General features: G+C 37.6%; 1 protein-coding gene across 1 annotated transcript in view; it reads right to left on the reverse strand.

The window, feature by feature from the left end:
- MET (MET proto-oncogene, receptor tyrosine kinase) overlaps positions 1-20,139 on the reverse strand; it is a 127,048-nt gene that overhangs the window by 87,118 nt on the left and 19,791 nt on the right. The window contains exon 2 of the mRNA XM_059074378.2: positions 4,751-5,967. Within this exon, the coding sequence (XP_058930361.1) occupies positions 4,751-5,953 (1,203 nt within the window). The 5' untranslated portion in view covers positions 5,954-5,967. The remainder of the gene's footprint in view (positions 1-4,750; positions 5,968-20,139) is intronic.

Here is a 20,139-nt window from a genome sequence, read left to right on the forward strand (position 1 = left end):
TTCATTCAAAATTGTTCTAATCATTTTACTTTCTTCCTTTGATGGCTCTGAGTGGTGACCCTTTAACTTTGGCACTCTTTAAAACGGAGATGGAAAATTACTACTTTAAGTTTCCTTTATTTTGGGAAGCAGTTGGCTACTCTTTGAATTAGAGTATAAATGATGTTTAAGAACAAGGAAGCTTAGTACAAACAACCTGTGAGGTTAACTTTTTCTAAAACTGCATTATCTGCAAATTCTTGAATGCATAAGATAAATTACATTAGCATAGTATCTTATAGTGCCATAGGTAGTTAGAATTGAAAGTCAGGTAAAGGAGCACCTTACACCTTTTAGCTTGACTATATAGCACAATTCTGATTTAGCTGTCTTTCTCTTCACCCTCCAAACCACCACCACTCCCATATCTTCCTTTTTTTTTCTTTTGGAACTATTAAGTGTTAAGGAGGACTTACACAAATTAAGCATTATGGAGGTGGGTCACTCATAACAGTTAGTGGGGGAAGTAAAAGACCCTCATGAGCAATAGAACCAGAATGTGTCTCTCCAGAAAACAATCCAATAATTTGAATTTGACTTTCTTTACACAAATAACAATACAATAATAGCTGTTAATTATTATGTGCCAAGGACAAAGTTAGAGCCTTTTAAACGTTATTGTACTTGTCTGCACCATAGTCCTGCATGGAGGAAAATGGGTCCAGTGAGTTTAAATAATGCCCTCATGGTCAGGTAGATAGAAAATCATGGGGTATAAGTTTGAACCCAGATCTCTTTAATTTCAGTCTTGTTCCATTAGGCTATGCTGCCTCCCAAAGAGATAAATTTATGGTCATCTTATTGTGCCAGGTACTTTATATTTATTATCCCACATTTTAAAAAAAGGCTGAGAAGTAGGTATTGTTATCTGCATGTTATGAATGAGATTGAAGCTCTAAGAATTAAGTAACGTGGCAGAAGTTACACAGCTCGTATGCAGGAGACCATGAGTTCCAACCTGATGAGTCTGGCACCAAATTACATGCTTTTCTCCTTCAACTGATCAATCACTGGTCATTAAGATGACCAAGATATTGGTAAAAATATTTGCTACCAGTCTATTTCTATTCTTTCAAATGCTTATATGTAGAAAAAAACTTTGGTAATGGGATTGCAAGAAAAAGTATAATGTCATAACTGTATTTCCTGGGTAGGTGAGAGATATTTCAAGGACCCTTTTATATTTCAACTTTGATTAAAAATCTTTCCAAAATGTATAACTCCACTTCTCTTAGTAAATATACTGTAATTTAGGGAACAGGATCTTTGTTGATTTGAGGACAAAAAAATTCCCTTATTCAATATTCATTCTTATTTGGAAGAAACTGGGCTAATGTGTACTGATTCTAGTATTTTCCTGGAATAATTGTCATGTTACTAAATCCCTTATATGATACTGTTGGATATCCAGTTAATGTGCTTAAAGTAAATTTTTAATAGTTTATCCCCAAGAAGGAGGTGAGGTTTTCTTATGCCCAAATCTGGGGATTTACAAAGTCTCCAGATTATGTGGCATTTTTTCAGTTACTTTATTTTGAATAATAATGTGCTGTTTAGGGAACACACATTAGCCTAAAACAATTTCAATCACTATTAATTTAGGATGCTTATAGAGGTCAAATGATGAATGGGTAAAAAAAGGCGGTAAAGATATTTAAGACTAAAGATTTAATTATTTGTGGGTGTAGAATCTCATAATCCTAAATGTTGGAAATCACCATGAACAAACTTTTTAGGAATCACTTTCAAAAGCAACATAGAAAATGGCTACACTGCAAAGATCAAGAAGAACAACTAATAATCAACACTGTATTACATGAATGGATATCTGTGGCTTGGGGTAAGTTTCCAAAAACAGCATGTGGAATTAATGAGTTCTGAAGCACAAATAACTTAGAGGTGAAGATGATCTGCTTTGGAAACTATCAGATGACTCGAAAGATGGTTTTAGTGATGTCATCAATATGAGAAGATGTACATGAAGAGTTTGCACAGATATTTTCATAAAATGTGAGAGTGGAAAAAGCAACATAATATGTGATCTAAAATAAGCAAGTCAGGTCTGATACACCTGTTGGACCCAAAGAATCTAAAAGACCCTTTCTTGGTCCTCTGTCTGATCCTGTGATAGAGACACATTTTGGGTAGGGTAGAAGCTCAAGGAGGGCCAGAAAACCCCTGCTGCTGTGAATGTGCTCTCTAAGTCCTCCGAAGGTTACTGTTGCAGTTTTCTTAACTTTGTCCACAGAGCACACAATGGTCCCTCCATAAAGATCTGACTGATTAGTTTTGTTAACAACAAAACTACAATATATGTATCTATTCACTAAAGTTATGCCAAAATAAAAACTTAGTTCCAAGAAATTGTCAGAAGGGTCACCTGACATCTTTGCCAAGACAAAATGGAGTTGTATTGTTTAGAGTATTTCCAAACTTTTTTGATCTTGTAAATCATTTTGGTTTTGTGTGAGTAACAGCTCTAGGTGCCTTCATTTTAAGAAGAAGCTGGGAAATGACTGTATGCTGACTATTGGAACAACCTGAGGTCTTTCTGTGGCGGGTATATGAAAACTGATAACGTGGGGAGTTTCATTCTTGGAAGAATTCTGACCTTTAGTAACCAGAGAAGATAAACAGGCAAATAAATAGAGGAGATTGGAAGGCATCTGTCTCTGTGGAATTTGGCTAGTGTAAAAGTTGCCTTCCCTTGTAAAAAGCCTATGTTGGCCAGTTCCATCTTGTTTCCCACAAGAATTTTGCGATGGGAGTGATAACGGCTTCAGGTGTGGTTGGTGCATTTTGGGCATTTTTCCTGGGTGATAAAACTGCCCTGAATTTCATTAGGTAATCCTGCCTTTTTGTTCCCTTTGGAACACTAAAAAAGTCAAAGGGGTAGGATAAAGTTCAGCTGTGTTTTGAGAATTTCTAGGATTGATAAATACTTTTACATCTGGGGGTTGAAATGTACAAAATAAAACAATGAGATAAGATATCAGTATACCCTTGTAAGGTAAAGTCTCTTTAAGTTTTAACAGAACAAGATTTAAATAGCAAAGTCCTGTGCTTTAGAGGCTCTGAAGGAATTCCCAGTAGACTATTAAACTTGTTTCTGAAGCAATTCATTGGATGCAGGAAAAATGTTTTCTCTGAAATGCTATTAATATTACACTTTTATGTCCTAATTCCCAGGTTTCTGAAAGTTTTTTTGTTTCCTTCAGTCTTTGTCTTTTCTAGTGAGGAAAAGGGACAGCCTCATGAGCAATCCCATTGCTTCTTACAGATTTTGCAACATATATTAAATGTATTCAGGGAGAAATAAGTCTTAGTTGGGATATATATGTATGTATATTATGTATATTCATAGACTTTTGAGAGAGAAGAAAGTTATGTCTTTAGTTCACTAAAAGATGGACTCATTTTCTCAGAAGCATTTTTCTAACTTTATAAATAAATTACTTAGAGTTTCCATCTAGAGAAGTATCCTAGACATTTCAGCAAAAGTGAAACAAACGTTTCTGAATTATTATGCCCTTGTTATCCATCTGCAAATTATATACTTTCTTTTATCAAGGACATGTTTAATGTTCTTCCTGCTTGCAATTATAACCTTTACCACTTAGATTGAAAACTGCTAGAGTAAGAGAGATGTACATTTTCAAAGTCAAATCGTCTTTAGAAAAGCAATAGAATTTGTTCATCCAGTTATGATCACTAGTGGTCATTATGTTAGGAGGCATAACCAGGTCTGTATGTTCAAATCTGGGTCCCCACCAAGAAAGCCCAGGGCCACAGTGGACTCCCAGTTTGATGCTCTTCCTCTAGCACCAAATGATCTGATGACTAGCAGGATAAATCCTCTGGGTATAGCTGGTAGCCTTTACTATATCTAAATCAAAGCAATAAAGAATTTCCCTAACAATTCCTGGGAAAATATCATTTCTGTAAGTACAAACAATCATCAATCAAGAATATTTACGTCTATAAATATCAAATGCCAAATAGGTAAAACGCAACAAATTAGAACTTGGTAGACACATGCCCATTCAAGCACGAAGTTTATGTATTGAAGTCAAGATCCAAAGTATGGATTTGAGAGCAAAAATTTCCTCTGTAGTTTTCTAATTTATTCAGAGAGGTATATTAGTGCATTTAAAAATGTTTAATTTATCAACATTTTAGAAGAGATATTTTTGTTTGTTTTTAGTGAAGTTTCTTTAAGTAATGCCAAGAATAGAGGCTGTTCATTCATATATCAGTGAGCGAATGGGATCTCATGAAAAAAAAAAAAAAAAAGGCTTCAAAACCTACAAATTAAGCATCTTATTCTAAATGTTGTAAAGACTGCATGGCATCTCAATAATTGTGTTTTACAGGAATTGCTGTTGTGTTAAACTTTATGTACATCTGACCAGAACTACTAAAGCCGATATGAGAAACAAGGTTAATAATCTGAAAAATACTGGCAAACCTGTAAAGCCAAATTGTAAAAATATTTTATATTTTCTTTTAGTTATCACATTAACTTTTTCTCAAGCTATGATTCTACCTTTAAATGAAGATTTAATTTCTAAATTTTCTTGGAGAGAATTTGCAAATATTTGGATAAAGACCATTTACCAAGCACCAAAAAGCCCTTTATATTCTCTTCTAGATGGATACCTATTCTGACTTGTACCTCATAATTTGTAAGTAGGGAATCTATACAACTTACCCTATTGAAGCAGTGTTCGTGGTTGGGGCCATAAAAATGCTGGAGACATCTCACATTGTTTTTGTTGACGATCTTGTTGAAGAACTCATTGACATATTTGACAGGGAATGCACAGACAGCAGAGCGATTCATTGGTTCGACAGAATCTGGTTTGCTTTGTGCAAACACCCCGTAGAGAATATCATCATTCAGGTTGGCACCTATTTGCTTAGCGAGCTGGGTCCCAGGCTTACTGACATACGCAGCTTGGAGAATATTAAACACTTCCTCCCTTGTGGATCTCTTTCTTCTCTTTTCTGTGAGAATACACTCCAGAGGCATTTCCATGTACGAATGCAAACCAGAGTCTACGGAACAGAACCTGATTATTCTTGTGTGAAAAGTCTGAGCATCTAGAGTTTCCCGTTGGACCGTCAAAAAGTAAATAAAATGGTTGCTTTCAAAGGCGTGGACATACTTAATGGGGTAGGAATCTCGGAACTCAGGTAGAACATCAATATAGGATTGGTCCGTCAAAAACTTAAAACCATCTTGCGTTTCCTTTAGCCTTCTCACAGATATCGAATGCAATGAATGATCTGGAAGGTAAGAAGAATTTATGGTATTGCCCACGAAGAAGTTGATGAATCGATCCTTTTCAGACAGCAGGACTTTGGTTCCCAGGGCACTCACCACACAGTCAGGACATTGGCTGGGCTCTTCGTCTGCCTGTGGAGAGTACATGCAATGAACCTCCGACTGTATGTTAGCAGTATTGTCAGGTGGAAGGACGTGTCGCTGGCAGGTCCCTCTGTGGACACTGCCGCAGCTAATGAGTTGGTCATCATAGTACGTGTCAACAAGCAGAGCCATGTTGATGTTATCTTTCCAAACGCCACCTGATAAATTGGCTTTGTGGCTGCAGTTCTGACATGGGAAACAATCTGGGTGTTCCAGCACAGGCCCAGTCTTGTACTCAGCAACCTTCTGTAGGTCTTTGTCATTTAAAACGTAAAGGTAGTTAATGGCACCGAGGTAAATGTGATGCTTGTGCGAAACGACATTCTGAATGGGTGTTTCTGCTGTGAAGTTAGGAAGCTGATACTGCATGTTCACATTCATCTTGGACTTTATTAGTGCCTCTTTACACTCCCCATTGCTCTTCTGCACCAAGGTAAACAGAAGCACAAGGATGCCAGGTGCAAGCACAGCAGAGGCCTTCATGGTGAGAAGTTTATCTGCCAAAACATATTCAAGGCAAGAGCAGTTTAGTTGTCATTAGTAACAAAGAAGAAGAAACTGAAAGAACTATACCAGTTAAACTATTAGAAACAAATCTTCCTAACTGGAATTTTTACATTGAATGAAAACAAAAAACTCTAGCTGGTTTCACATAAAGATGCATTGTGCAGTTGGACATGACTCTACATAATTTAATTTTAGAACTCAAGCCATGAACAAGTAATTTTAGAGAACCATTATGAGATGCAAACAATGTTCTGTATTAAGAACGATACAGCAACTAGGTTAGACTCATTCAGCAGTGAAGTCAGAAAAATAGCAAACTTCTTTCTTAACCTCTTGCTGGTTGTTTAATGTGGTTTAATATCTGTGGTTAATGACTAGGTTGATATTTAAACTTTCTCAGTTAGTCAAGTAAAGGAATTGTGGTTCAGATTCATTTATTCTACAAGTCACAGCAGGCATTGTTTCCTTGGGAGCATGTAGAATTACTAGGCTAAATTTAGCTTCCTTTTGGAAGAAAACAATCATAAATTCTAGAAGCAATATGATCACATGCTGTTTATAGGATTTTGTGTGCAGAGGAAAGGTATGGTTATAATTTGGCTATAATTGACCTATTGTTTTGGATAGACAAATGCTTAACTTAATGTAAGATCACTGGGAATGTAAAAACAGAAAGCTAAAAATGTATAAAATAAAATATAATCTTTAGGACTAAAGTCCTAGAATTATTTCTCAGGGGAAAACAGCATATTGTTTGTTACTAAGTCAAAAGTTATTTAGTTAAAAGAACATTATTTTAACATTCCATTGTATGCACATGGACAGTATTTCTACTAGGAAGCATGAGTGGATTTGTTATTCTGGTTTTAAAAAGTTAAGGTGCACAAGTTATAAACATTGTGAGTTCTACTTATAACAGCTATAGGCAGGGTTGGAAAAGAAAGGCCTTAGAGAAATAGAAACCAAATAGTTATTACTTCTTTCCCCCTTCTGAAAAAATACATAATTCTGACAGGACAAAGGGAGCCTCTAAAAACATACTGGGCATTGTAACTATGCCAAAGACTAACTCTAGGTCCACAAAAACACAACAGAATTCACTGTGCACAGCTCTGTGCTTATACTATGGGAAATGGGACATGGCACTTACCCTTCAGTGAACTTACAATGGGGTTGAGAGATAATACATATATGCAAATTACTATAATATACGGTATTATAATTTCCTGTATAGCAAAAACCAAAAGCTAAAAGCATCAAGAGAGGAAGGCATGGCCTGTACTTAGGATTACTATGATCATGAGAAATATGGACAAGTCCAATATGTTTCAGGTCCAGAAGACAAGGACAATGCCTGTTTGGTTCATCACTCTATCTCAAGGACTTGATATAGAACCTAGAACAGAGTAGATGTTCAATAAATATATGTTGAATAAATGAGTGAATAAAAATTAAACAATAAGTTCAAAGTCACAGAACAGATAAGTGTAGTAGCCAGAGTTTAAAACCAAATTTATTGACTCCAAAATCAAAGATAATTTTACCCTACCAAACTGATAGGAATTACAGACATTATTTAAGAGGTAATAGAAAGTCATTGAAAGGTTTTGAGCTGGAGAGTCATATGAGCAAGGTTTTACTCTAGGAAGATTGATCTGGAGGAAAAGTGGCTTAGAGCAGGGAGAACCTGGCAATGAGAAGACCAGATGACAGGCATTATAGCCCATAACCAGGTAGTAAGGGCCAGAAGCAAGATGGTGGCCCCAAGAATAGAAAGGAAGGGATGAATGAGAGACTTATTTGAATAAATAAGATTTGACACCTAAACTGGTGGAACACAAAAGAGAAGGTAAAGATAAGCAGCGTCATCTGGGAAAAAGTGGAACAAGTTACAAACTAGGGTAGTCAGTAGGAGGAAGTTAGGCTAAAGATCAAGGAATATGATAAGCTGGTTTTAAACATGTTGAGTTTGATGTGTTATTGAGAAATGAGTGAAAACGTTCTACTACAGGAATGAATAGGTTTTACATTGTTTCCAGCAAGCAGGTTATCTGGAGTAAGTGAAGAATGAAGATTCCAAGTAGACAGCATATGTGCCAAGCAATAGAGGAGAATGATGAGAAGGATTTTGAGGAGAAGCCTGCTCTTACTGGGAAAGTGACACAATTGGTTTTGGGTGAGGTAATATCCATCTTAGATGAGACAGGGGCAAGTAGAAGCATGAGTGCCAAGTATCTGCCATCTGTGCATTAGAAAGAATGAAACTTCAGAACTTGATCTTAGTGGGGCAATTGGGATTCTAGTTGGAATAGAAATAAACGTTGCATGTTATCTGCACAGAGGGGATGGTTAAAACCAAGAAAGAGTATGTTCATGGAGGGACAAGGTGAAGGAAGAGAAGACAAATGAACCAGATCTTGGAGAATACGCACATTGGAGAAACTAGTGAAGGAATCAAGGAAGGTAAGTTAGTTCAGAGAGGCGTCATGAGAGCCAAAATTGCACTGTGTCACAGAAGGCAGGCGAGGGCCTCAGGAAGGTGGATGTAATCCACACAAAAGCTCCTTGTTGACCTTTACAAGAGTAGTTTCAGCAGATTCAACATTGGTATCAGACCACTAAATTGAAAGGGTACGTGTGAGAGGAAGTAGAATGTTTGTCAAAGGAAGGACAAGCAGAAGGCAAGATCAGGGTTGAGAGGACTTTAAGTTGCGGGAAAGACATACACATACACTTATTTGTAGGTCTCTTCTTCTTCTACTAACGTTTGTTGGGTATCTACTAAAGGCCAGGCACTGTGGTAGGTCTGGGAACCCAGAAATACGGTACCTTTCCCAGGAAGCTCACAGTCACTTGTGGAGGCAACGGGTTGACAGAAATTATGGGAATGTGTAGGAAGGGCAGTCAACCAGACTGGAAATGAGGCTAGAGCTGAGTCTTTTTGTGGTACGTGGGCTTCTCACTGCTGTGGCCTCTCCTGTGTGGAGCACAGGCTCCGGACGCGCAGGCTCAGCGGCCATGGATCACGGGCCCAGCTGCTCCACGGCATGTGGGATCCTCCCAGGCCGGAGCACAAACCCGTGTCCCCTGCATGGGCAGGAGGACTCTCAACCACTGCGCCACTGGGGAAGCCCTAAAGCTGAGTCTTGAAGGAGGATGAGGAATGGAAATTCCTAGTGGAAGATCAGTTTATGCAAAGATATAGTGGCAGGAGAGAGCATATGATACAATCAGGAAAACTGCAAGTAGGTGGGCCTAGAGAAGTGGGGAAAACAAAGAGCAAATGAAGGAGACAAAAATTGTTCGATCAACATTCCAAGGGATCAAAAAGAGGCATTTCCAAGAGCCCTGAAACATAAGAGAAGTCACTCATTCTGAGACAGCAGTAGAGGATGAGAAGTCACATAAAGATAAAGGGACATTTAAGGAGTTCAGGGAATATGATCTCAATGTTCTAAAAAATAAATTAGGGTATATGACCATCTGCTGAAATTGATGGTTACAGGAGTGCCAGGGACTTCAGGGTGAGGGAGGAGGTTTAGAATATCTACAGCAGGGTATGCAAACTGAGGTCAGCAAGAAAGAAAGGATTGTATAGTAGCTTTGAGGGTTTCCTGAAGATAAGACACAATGTATATGACTTCCTCTTCACATTCATGAGATATGGAAGAAACCCAAGAAAGAAGGTCAAGGACACAATGATTTTCAGGATCCAAATGAAGGTATCTGATTGAGGATATAGGTTTTAAAGGCTACAAAACTACAGTTGGACCACAGGGCAAAGCAGAGCTTCAGTAAGGTATAAACCATATAATAATAAAAATAACAATAACTTGTATTGAGTGTTTACCATGTACCAGGTATTCTGCTAAACCCTCTGATATACTCTTTGTAAACACCCTGTGAAGCAGGAAGTATTATTATTCTCCATTTCTAGATGAGCAAATTTGCCAAAAGTCACACAGAACCAGATTCAATCCCATGTCTGACTGACAGGAATCTGTCCGGGATGTTGAATGCTTCACTAACACTGGAGCAGATTCCTGAGCTAAGAGGGAGAGTGCACTGGAGCAGAAGTTAGACAGAGTTCTGGTTCTGGCCCTTTCCCTCTCTGGCTGTATGACTTTAGGCAATTCATTCACCTCTGATTCCCAAGGTCCAATAGCCTCACATGACTGCTTTAAGTATCAAAAAGAGATCTTAGCTTTGAAAGCACTTTGTTACATAGTGTATACGTGTGTATACACACACATATACATATATAACTATATGATTGTTAAATATGTGCATATATATGTATATATATATATATGCATAAACTTGCTGGTTTTGAACGTAAGTTTCACTGTTTTAAAGTATACTAGAAAATTTTTGGCACTGGTAGGGGGTATAACAAGGAGTAGGAGAAAAGGATTTGGGACAAGTTGTTCTATTACAAGACAAACTCCAAACTCCAAATATGTGTCTAAACCTTCTAGAATACATTATACAGAAAAATTAAATGCACTTCTCAAAATGGTATCAGTGTATCTTCTGAAATTGGGAACATTAGCCTAATACATAATTTATCACTGTATTTTCTCTAGGAAAAATAATATGGGAAGAAATTAAACTATCATTCTCAAAAGAAAAAAAAGCATTACAACCAATTTGCATCTTAGTTGATGCCCATTAACGCAGTGTGGAGTAAGAATGATTTTTTTCTTCTAGGCTTTTTGAGGGAACCTTCAAAATGATCTTAAAAAAAAAATCTGAGGTATTATGTTTAAAAAATAAGGTTCCTATCTGAAGGCTCGTACATGTCTTTCATGGTACTAAACCTCAATCAACTAGAATCCAAGAAAATGTACAAATTGTTTTCTCATTTGATGAGATGGCAAATCATAAGAAAACCAGTAGGGAAGGAGAAAAATTTTTTCTATTTAAGGAAAAAACCCTGCAGAATAACACTGGAGTTAGTAACCCCGTCTCCAATACTTTCTTCATATTCTCTTGATAGCAAATGGTGATGCCATTTTTCTGGTTGAGAAATCAAAGAAATGTTAATTTAAAACATTTTTTTATTAAAGCAAAAATATAGGACTAGGGCCCATTGTCAACAACAGAATTTTTAATTAAAATAATGGGTTCCCTTTAATTCTCAGATAATGAGAAAACTTAAACATCCTGTTTTATTAATCATTCCAATTAATTGAGGCCCTTCCCCATTAACAATGTGTTGGTCAGATTAGATCTTCTCCAGGAAATGTTTGTGTCCCTCACAAGCATTGGGGGAATACTTTTGGAAATATCTGTTGCTGAGCTATGCACACTGATGACACTGCCAGTTAACTGAGTGACAGCTGAGTGATCAAGTGCACAGGCTCTGGAGCATGACTGCAGGGTTTGAATCCATTCACTGTCTGTGTGACCTTTGGTAAATTTTTCTGAGCATCTATTTTCTCATTTGAAATATCGGAGTGATTATAGTACCTGTCTCACTTATGATGGTTACTCTGAGGATTCAATGAGTTAATGAACATAAACCACTAGGAGCAGTGCTTGGCACAATAAATATTCTCTATTATTGCTTGTTCATGCCCTCAACAAATAGTTTTTGAGCATGTACTGTGTTACAGATACTGTGCAGAGTACAGAAGATATGAAAATAAATAAAACACTTTCTGATTGTGAGATGAAAAGGCAGACAAACAGACTACAGTTTAAACTCAACGTGGAAATGTCTATGGGAGCCCCATAGACTATGACAATCAGTCATAGTCCTTTCCTCACAATGCATTCCAAATACTGAAGCTCAGCATGGCGGGCAAGTGGGGTGGAAACCTGAGTTTTGGTTGTGGGAGTGCAGCTAAATGGTTGTATGACCCAAAGCCAGTCACCCAACTCCTTTGGCCTTAGCTGCTTTCTTATTTGTAAAATTACAGTGTTGAACAAGTTGTGTGCTGGAGGCCCCTGGAACCAGCTAATGACGGCTTAGCATACGCATCTTCTCCCAACTCGTGTTCAGTGACCTCATCTTGGTTGCTCGAAATCGGCCTTGGTGGGAGTATTTACCCCATAGAAATTGGCAAACACTAAAAATTAGGGCTTATTTCCCCCCGGAGGGATGGTTATTAAATACTTACAAGCATACCCCTGGGTTGAACCAATGAACATTGAAGTATTTTCCAACTCCAATAATTTTCAACTCTGAGATTGTTTTTCTACGTTTTACTCCAATGCCATTGAACTGGCATATATTGCTTTCTCTTCTCTATCTATATCATCTGCCAGATCAGGCTGTGTGAGCAATTTTAATATTTATATTGGGAGTGACTCCAGAACTACTTTCATCTTTTATATATTTTTGCCTTGATACATTTATTCCTGTGATGTGCTTGGATCAGGCTTTCAATATAAAATGTCTTTTTACTGTTTGTTTTTTCTTTCTTTCTTTCTGAAACGGTGCTGGCCATTTAACCAACTTTGAGTTCCTTACCAAAAGGAACACATAAAGATGATTCAAACAGACTGACTAATTCATTCTCTTAAAATGTCATGCACATAGCAGGTGAAACTGAATCATTCACAAAACATTTCTGTATTTCTTTTCAGTTGATAGTTAAGATAAGCTCACCGGCAAAACATTTCCTGGGAGTGATTATCTCAGTGGCACCTTGGTCATTAAACTATTGGTATTTAGGGGTATTTCATTTAAAGAGGGCTGCTCTATTAGCTACAAATACCAGCTTAACCTAATGGTAAGACCACATACTCAACTCTGCCATCTATCTACCTCTAGTTTTCACATTTAACTAGCTTACATTGGGCTTTTCATGCCCTAGAAATCTAGAAATACATTTAATTCTCTAAGAGTTATTGAGTAGCTACCTGTGCCTATCACCACTACTACTGTCACCATCATTGTCCTCATCAACAAAAACCTGTCTCAAAGCATATACCTGTGTTGTAAGCAAGTACTGATGGCTCATGAAAAAACACAACAGGTGTCATGGAATAGGTTTTTAAGAGAGGGAGTTTCAAAACTTTGACACGGGTAACTCTGTTTTCCTTAGGAATTGATTTTTCTTAAAAATCATAATATTTTATAACTATATAAATAGTACTTTATAGTTTACAAGATGCTATCAACTACATCATCTCTTCTAATCTGATTGTTTTCTTAGAAAGGTGAGCATTACTCCCATGTTTTCAGGGTAAACTATTTCAGGGGAAACTCCCATGTTTTCATGACAAAACTGAGATTCAAAGAGGATAAAATATTATCTAAAATATGATAAACATGCAAGCTAGTTCTTATAAGTGTATTTCTAATATTTTTAAAGTATGATGCTTATTTGAGCTGTTTCAAATTATTTGCATTTCCTGGAAAAGATTTTTGTTCTAAAGGCAAAATATTTTGAAAACTTTTTCTGCATTTACCTGCCCAGCCCCTGTTCTATCACTGGCAACTCTTTTGAAAACTCTCCCCTATCTAATGGGGCTGTCAACCACCTGGCTTATCTCCTCCCCACAAGGTGAGCTTGCAAACCAGGCTGGCCTTTTAGTGAATTCTATTCCTTTGACCCAGAGCTTGGACAAGGGTGAGCATGTGACTAAAGCAAGGCCAACCAGGATCTTTTGGGGTTTAATAAAGATACTGGGAGGGGACCTCTCTCCCTCAAAAATCACTAGCACTAAGGATGATATTAACTTGTACTGTCTGATGACCATCTTTGTCACTGTGTGGAGAAAGCCTGCCTGAGCATGAAAGTGACCCAAGAGGCAGGGGATCCTGGACATGGAGAAAGGCAGGTCACTAATGCTATTGTTCAAGCATCTGCATCCACCATGTCTTCAGCTAATGAGAACCAGTAAATTTTTCCTTTCCTCTTTTCTTTCTCTTTCTTTTTTCCATCAGCAGTTTCACTGTGATTTTTTAAAAGATTTAAATTGATTTTTAAAATTAGTTAATTTATTTTTGGCTACTTTGCGTCTTCGTTGCTGCACGCGGGCTTTCTCTAGTTGTGGCGAGCGGGGGGGCTACTCTTCGTTGTGGTGCGTGGGCCTCTCATTGTGGTGGCTTCTCTTTGTTGTGGAGCACAGGCTCTAGGACTGAGGGCTTCAGTAGTTGCAGCACATGGGCTCAGTAGTTGTGGCTCATGGGGTCTAGAATGCAGGCTCAGTAGTTGTGGCGCACGGGCTTAGTTGCTCTGCAGCATGTGGGATCTTCCCGGGCCAGGGCTCGAACCTGTGTCCCCTGCATTGGCAGGTGGATTCTTAACCACTGCTCCACTAGGGAAGCCCCTCATTGTGATTCTTTTATTCCTTGTGCCTGAAAGTCCTGACTAAACAATGTCCACTCGAAGATTCTACAAACTTGTGAATTCAAACACAAAGTCAAGTGCATAAAAGCAACTTTATGTAAAATATTCAAGTAATTGGCAAAGACTGTTTCTTTATTTACTTGAATAATTTCTCTAAATATTTCATTTTTCATTTGGAGATATATCTACTAGTTAAAATTTCTGAGGTGCTACACTAGCTTTTTTCTGCTCTATAGTTTCAAATTCTTCTATAATATTTACTTAACATAATCTCAAGATAGAAATAATGTATCAAAGTGAAGAGTCAAAATCTAAAAACTAGAAAACATTTCAATCCTGCTTATAAGTGTATAAAAGGGATTTATGATGATGGAAAATGGCTGAGGCCCCATAATAAGGAAACTGGAGTCATAAAAACAGTCATGGCTAAATTCTCCAGGAGGACTTGCCAGAGTGAAATCCTAAGGAAAATTCTTAGCCCTTTCTACATTTATATTATTTCCATTAATTTGCAAAGTAGGCCCATAAAAACAAAGCTAAGGAAAGAAGATCCCAATAGGAGATTCCTGATGACATTTAAAATACTGTATTTATAAACACTCACTGCTTATGAAGAGTCATATTATATCACATAATATTAATCAAATATTTGTGAGCTCCCATTGCATACCATGTCCTTGTCTAAATACTGAGAGTTTCTACCCTCAAAAAGTATACAGTCTGTGGATTTGAAGATAGCAAGATAAATGCTAAAAATCTAAATATGTAACCTAAATTGAAAAGTGACAGATCTACAAGGCTGTCGAGAAAGCAAATTTTAAAACATGCCTTGTTCAACATTTGATTCCTAGGCCTAAAGCTTTAACACTTAGTGTTATTATCATCAAAAACCCTAAGCTGACTTTAGAAAAATAAAACAGTACATGTCAAAAATCCCTTCTAAGGTAGCCAGACACTACCTTGACAATGATTTCTAACAGTAAGTCAAAAGGACAGAAGAAGTCTTCAGGGTTTTTCAGCCCACACAACTGCTCATTTATATGACCAAATTTAAATGAGTCAAAATACCCATGAGTTAATCTTATGTCTAATATTTACAGACTACTTTGCTTAACAACATTGTTCCCAATAACTCATAAGCCTTCTGGAGAACAGGTGGGTGTAGTGGAGAGAGTATGGGCTTTGGTGTCATCACACTGATGTGATGTGAATCTGAGCTTTACCATTTACATACCTTCTGACTCTGAGTGTCAGTTTCTTCATTTAAAACATGGGGATAATAATGGTACACATCTGTGGGTTGGCCAGGAGGGTTAGAGATGAATTATGAGACAATTATGCAGCATACACTGGCATCCAATAAATGTAGCTATTATGCTTACCCTCCTAAGTTGTGTCTTAGCCAGTTTCTGCATACCTTCATCAAAAATGAGGAACTTGGCACAGTCCACTGGGTGAGCCCACTCCAAATACTTGCTGTTTCATCACCTTGGCCCTCTCATCTACAGTTTAAATAGTGCTATTTCTTATTTTCCCACCCTTTGGCCATCTTGTGGTTTTCCTCTAAAGCTGTTTCAAGTTCCTGAAGTCCTTCTTAAATTATCCTCCAAGAGATATGGGGATATATGTGTATGTATAGCTGATTCACTTTGTTATAAAGCATAAACTAACACACCATTGTAAAGCAATTATACTCCAATAAAGATGTTAAAAATAAATAAATAAAATAAAAAAAATTGTCCTCCAAGACATGGTAAGGCCATGGTAAGGGCCTTCCACACTAACGAAGAACAACAGATAAGGAACCATTACTTTACCTCTTTAAAGAAGAGCAAACCCATGCCCCCACTGAGGTTTAGGAAATGAACATATAGGATGCTCAGTTAAATTTGAATTTCAGATAAACAATGAGTAATTTTTTTAGTATAAATATGTCCCATTAATGTATATTATATGACAATATGAGTTATAAGCAAATGGAGAAAAATAAGGGAATAATCACCCTTTTTACTAACAGAACTTAGATCGAAAATATTTTGGCCAAACCTATTTATCTGTTGGAGTAGAACTGTATTTTTAAGGTTTCTGTAGCACATGCATGTTGCAAAACTGCATGTTTTTTTTGTTGTTGTTGTTGCTGTTTTGATGCTGTGTGTCTAAAACATGCTGTTTTCAAAGTGATTATCAGGGTAACCTGTTCCTAACATGGTTTTAAATATCATGTGAAGGTACAACTATGTAAAAGGAAGTTTTTTTTTTTTTTTTTTTTTTTAACTAAAAATCAAGGAAAAGATTTGTGTGCTTGTAGAGAAAAGTTATAGTGTATATGGCAACCTGTCACTGACATAAATTTCTGAAACAGAAAAAGTATTCCTATATTAATATGTATACTTTATAATAAAAAGCTTATTAAAATTCATATAGATCGCTATAGGAGAAAACAAGTTAAACATGGTACAAAAATAATTTCATGTATTATGAATATTGTTTTAGCAGCTCCTCTAAACAATTACTCTTGATTATTATACAAATGTTGCTTATTTGATAGATATCTAAATAGTGCTGTTATTCAGACTCTTATCTAATATTGTATCCCTTCTTCCAATAAACATTTTAAAAGTTGAAAATGACTGAATCATAGCACAAGAAAAAGCCAACATGCATTTTCTAGTTGTCAAACATGATCGAGATAATTGTCCAACTCTGATATGGTAACAGTAAAGATAAAAAGAACAGAATTCCAATATATTCTCAAGATTATCCCTCACACAGTCATAATCTGTTAGTAAATATCTTTGTCCTTTTAAGAATGGCTGAAAGTATTCCACTTCTGGGAAATAAGAATAAATGGACATTTGTTTTATCATTGTGCATATTGTAAGAAGTCCTGTTCAAAAAATACATTGAACTGTCAGTCTTGATTGATGGACAGGCTTTTGTCCCATTAATAAGCCATAGGTCAGATAAGAATGTTTCACTGCCCTAGAAAATGTGAAGACTGAACTTTCAATGTTAAGTGCTAAGATTCTTGAAATCCTATAAAACTATTTTAAAATATTCTTCAGCCTAATGGATAGATGTAATTTTATAATTCAGATAGTGTAGAAGTGATACCAGATTTTGTTCAATTGATCCAGGAACCCTGAATAACATGAATCCACAAATCACATTTGAGAAACATTTTTCTAACTACACAAATTAAAATAAAAATGAAAAAAAGCCTAGCAACCTCTTCCAGTTGCATTCAAATACAGGGTTTGAATAGGATAAACCTGACTGAATGGTCAGAATGTGAACCACAAAAGGGAGACACAGAGAGGAAGCCGGTACATCATTCATTAATAAATCCGATATTTCCCTCCCTCAGTGTTTGAAAATGTCCTCTGCATAAGGCATGGTAAATTCCAAACGGGAAGAACTGTGCTCAGGATTGAGTTTATATAACTGATCACTCTCCTCTGGTGTTACCCAAAGCAGAAATCAAATGGTTGCAGAGGAATGCTGGTGGTTAGTGGACCCCATTCGTGTCATGGCCGCTGTCACGTAAAGAAAGAGAAATCAACATCCAGGGAAAGAGAGAAAAAGAGGAGACACATGAGGATGCCAAAGGGCAGGCTGTGACCCTGAAATACGGAGTGGTCAAGCAAGGGGGGCATTCTCCTCTAACACTATTTGCACCTAGCTCTTAGGGTGTGGCTGAATTTTATTTTGTTCACATCTGAGAACTTTTCTTGGAAATCAAAGTTAACAAGTAGACTCTCTGGCAGTGACGTGAACTAGGGACCATTTTCAAGGTGAATTTTGTCAGTATAAGACGTTTTCTTTTCAAGCAAAGTAGAAAAAACAACTTTTAGAAATCATGAAAATAGTATGAATGGAAGAAATAACAAAACTGGCCATATTTTGTATAGATGTGGATTCCTTGGGTGAACATAATGCAATTCTACCAGTGTTGAGAGAAAAATTAAAAGCACATAAATATCACTACGTTGAGATCAATATGTAATCAGAGAATAAAAGAACCAAATAAAACTTTCTACAAAAATCTTAAATACTTTAAAATGAATAAAGAATGCCAAGCAAAGCTATCCTTGTAAAAATAGAACAGTACAGAAAAATAAGTACAGAATCCAATATCTAAAACTCTGGATCCTTGAAAAATTGATAAACTAAAAGGTTAGGACAACTTAAAAACAACTGTGCTCAGGATTGCATTTCTATAATGGATCAATACAAGGAAAAATAATTCAGGGTGTGTGTGCGTGTGTGTGTGTGTGTGTGTGTGTGTGTGTGTGTGTTTGAGGGAGAGAGAGAAACAGAAAGAGAGAAAAGAGGGCAAGGCATTAAAAATCTTTTTAACCATATAGGTGCTGCCCACTGGTTGGCAGTCCCAGCCTCCTGCCACACTGTCCTCTAGTTGTGCACTCCAGATGGGTGCACATCTCTGGAGGAATACAGTGAAGGAGAGCTAACTACAGCAGACAGAGGCAGGGCCAAGTAGTATCTTAGAGTGAAGATATTACTTGCAGGATAAGCTGGAGTTGCTCAGGCACAGTGGAGATGGGACAGACACTCTGGACTGAGAGACCATACATGCAGGCACCTTGGGGAGAATATGCAGGGCTGGTCAGGAAGCTCTAACTGGCACAGAGGCTATGTGGGCTGGGCTGGGTGTGGATGAAGCTGGAACGTTAGGCTGGGGCATATCACAGAAAGTCTTATGCACCCTATTGAGGGGCCTGTACTCTTTCAGTAGTGGAGAGTCCCTGGGAGGTTTTAATCAGGACACGGAAACCAGAATACTTATAAATATATATTAGACAACTTTGGTGACAGTGTGGTGAGTGGACTGGAGGGAAAAGGAGCTAGAGGCCAGAAGACATAACAGAAGGTCACTGAATCTTCCACGCACTAGAGGATGAAGATTTACAATAGAGTGAAGACTCCCAGGTCTGCATCTTCATCTCTTTAGCTCCAGAGAGTCCAGAAATCCATCTCTCAAGCATCCATTTTGTATGTTCAACAGCTATTCAAGACTAAATTTGACAAATATTTATTGAGGACCTAATATGTGCAAGGTGGTTGGGGGTACACCAGTAAACAAAACAAATATTCCTGCTGTTGTGGAACTTATTCTGTAGCAGGTGGCTCCAGACAACAAATACATAAAACAATTAAGTCAATCCTGTAGTGTATTAGAAGTTGATGAGTAAATGTTGGAAAAAATGCAGGGCTCCATGTGAAAAGTATTTATTCTATTTGTTAACTGTCCTCAACAAATAAAGAAGTTTCAGAATGTGAAAAAAAAGTTGATGAGTATTACAGGCAAAAAAAAAGCAGCACTGCGGGATCAAGAGTGCCTGGAGGGGAGGTGGTGGAAGAGGTCTGTAGCTTTGAAAAACTGGGAAGTGGGAGGAGCTTCAAGATGGTGGAAGAGTAAGACATGGAGATCACCTTCCTCCCCACAAATACATCAGAAATATGTCTACATGTGGAACAACTCCTATAGAACACCTACCGAACACTGGCAGAAGACCTCAGACCTCCCAAAGGCAAGAAACTCCCCACGTACCTGGGTATGGCAAAAGAAAAAAGAAAAAACAGAGACAAAAGGATAGCAAGGGGACCTGCACCAGTGGGAGGGAGCCGTGAAGGAGGAAAGGTTTCCACACACTAGAAGCCCCTTCGTGGGTGGAGACTGCGGGTGGCGGAGTTGGGGAAGCTTCGAACCCTCAGAGGAGAGCGCAGCCACAGGGGTGCGGAGGGCAAAGCAGAGGGATTCCCGCACAGAGGATCGGTGCCGACCAGCACTCACCAGCCCGAGAGGCTTGTCTGCTTACCTGCCGGGAAGGGTGG

The sequence above is a fragment of the Kogia breviceps genome, chromosome 9 (assembly GCF_026419965.1).
Source record: "Kogia breviceps isolate mKogBre1 chromosome 9, mKogBre1 haplotype 1, whole genome shotgun sequence".
Taxonomy (NCBI): Eukaryota; Metazoa; Chordata; class Mammalia; order Artiodactyla; family Physeteridae; genus Kogia; species Kogia breviceps.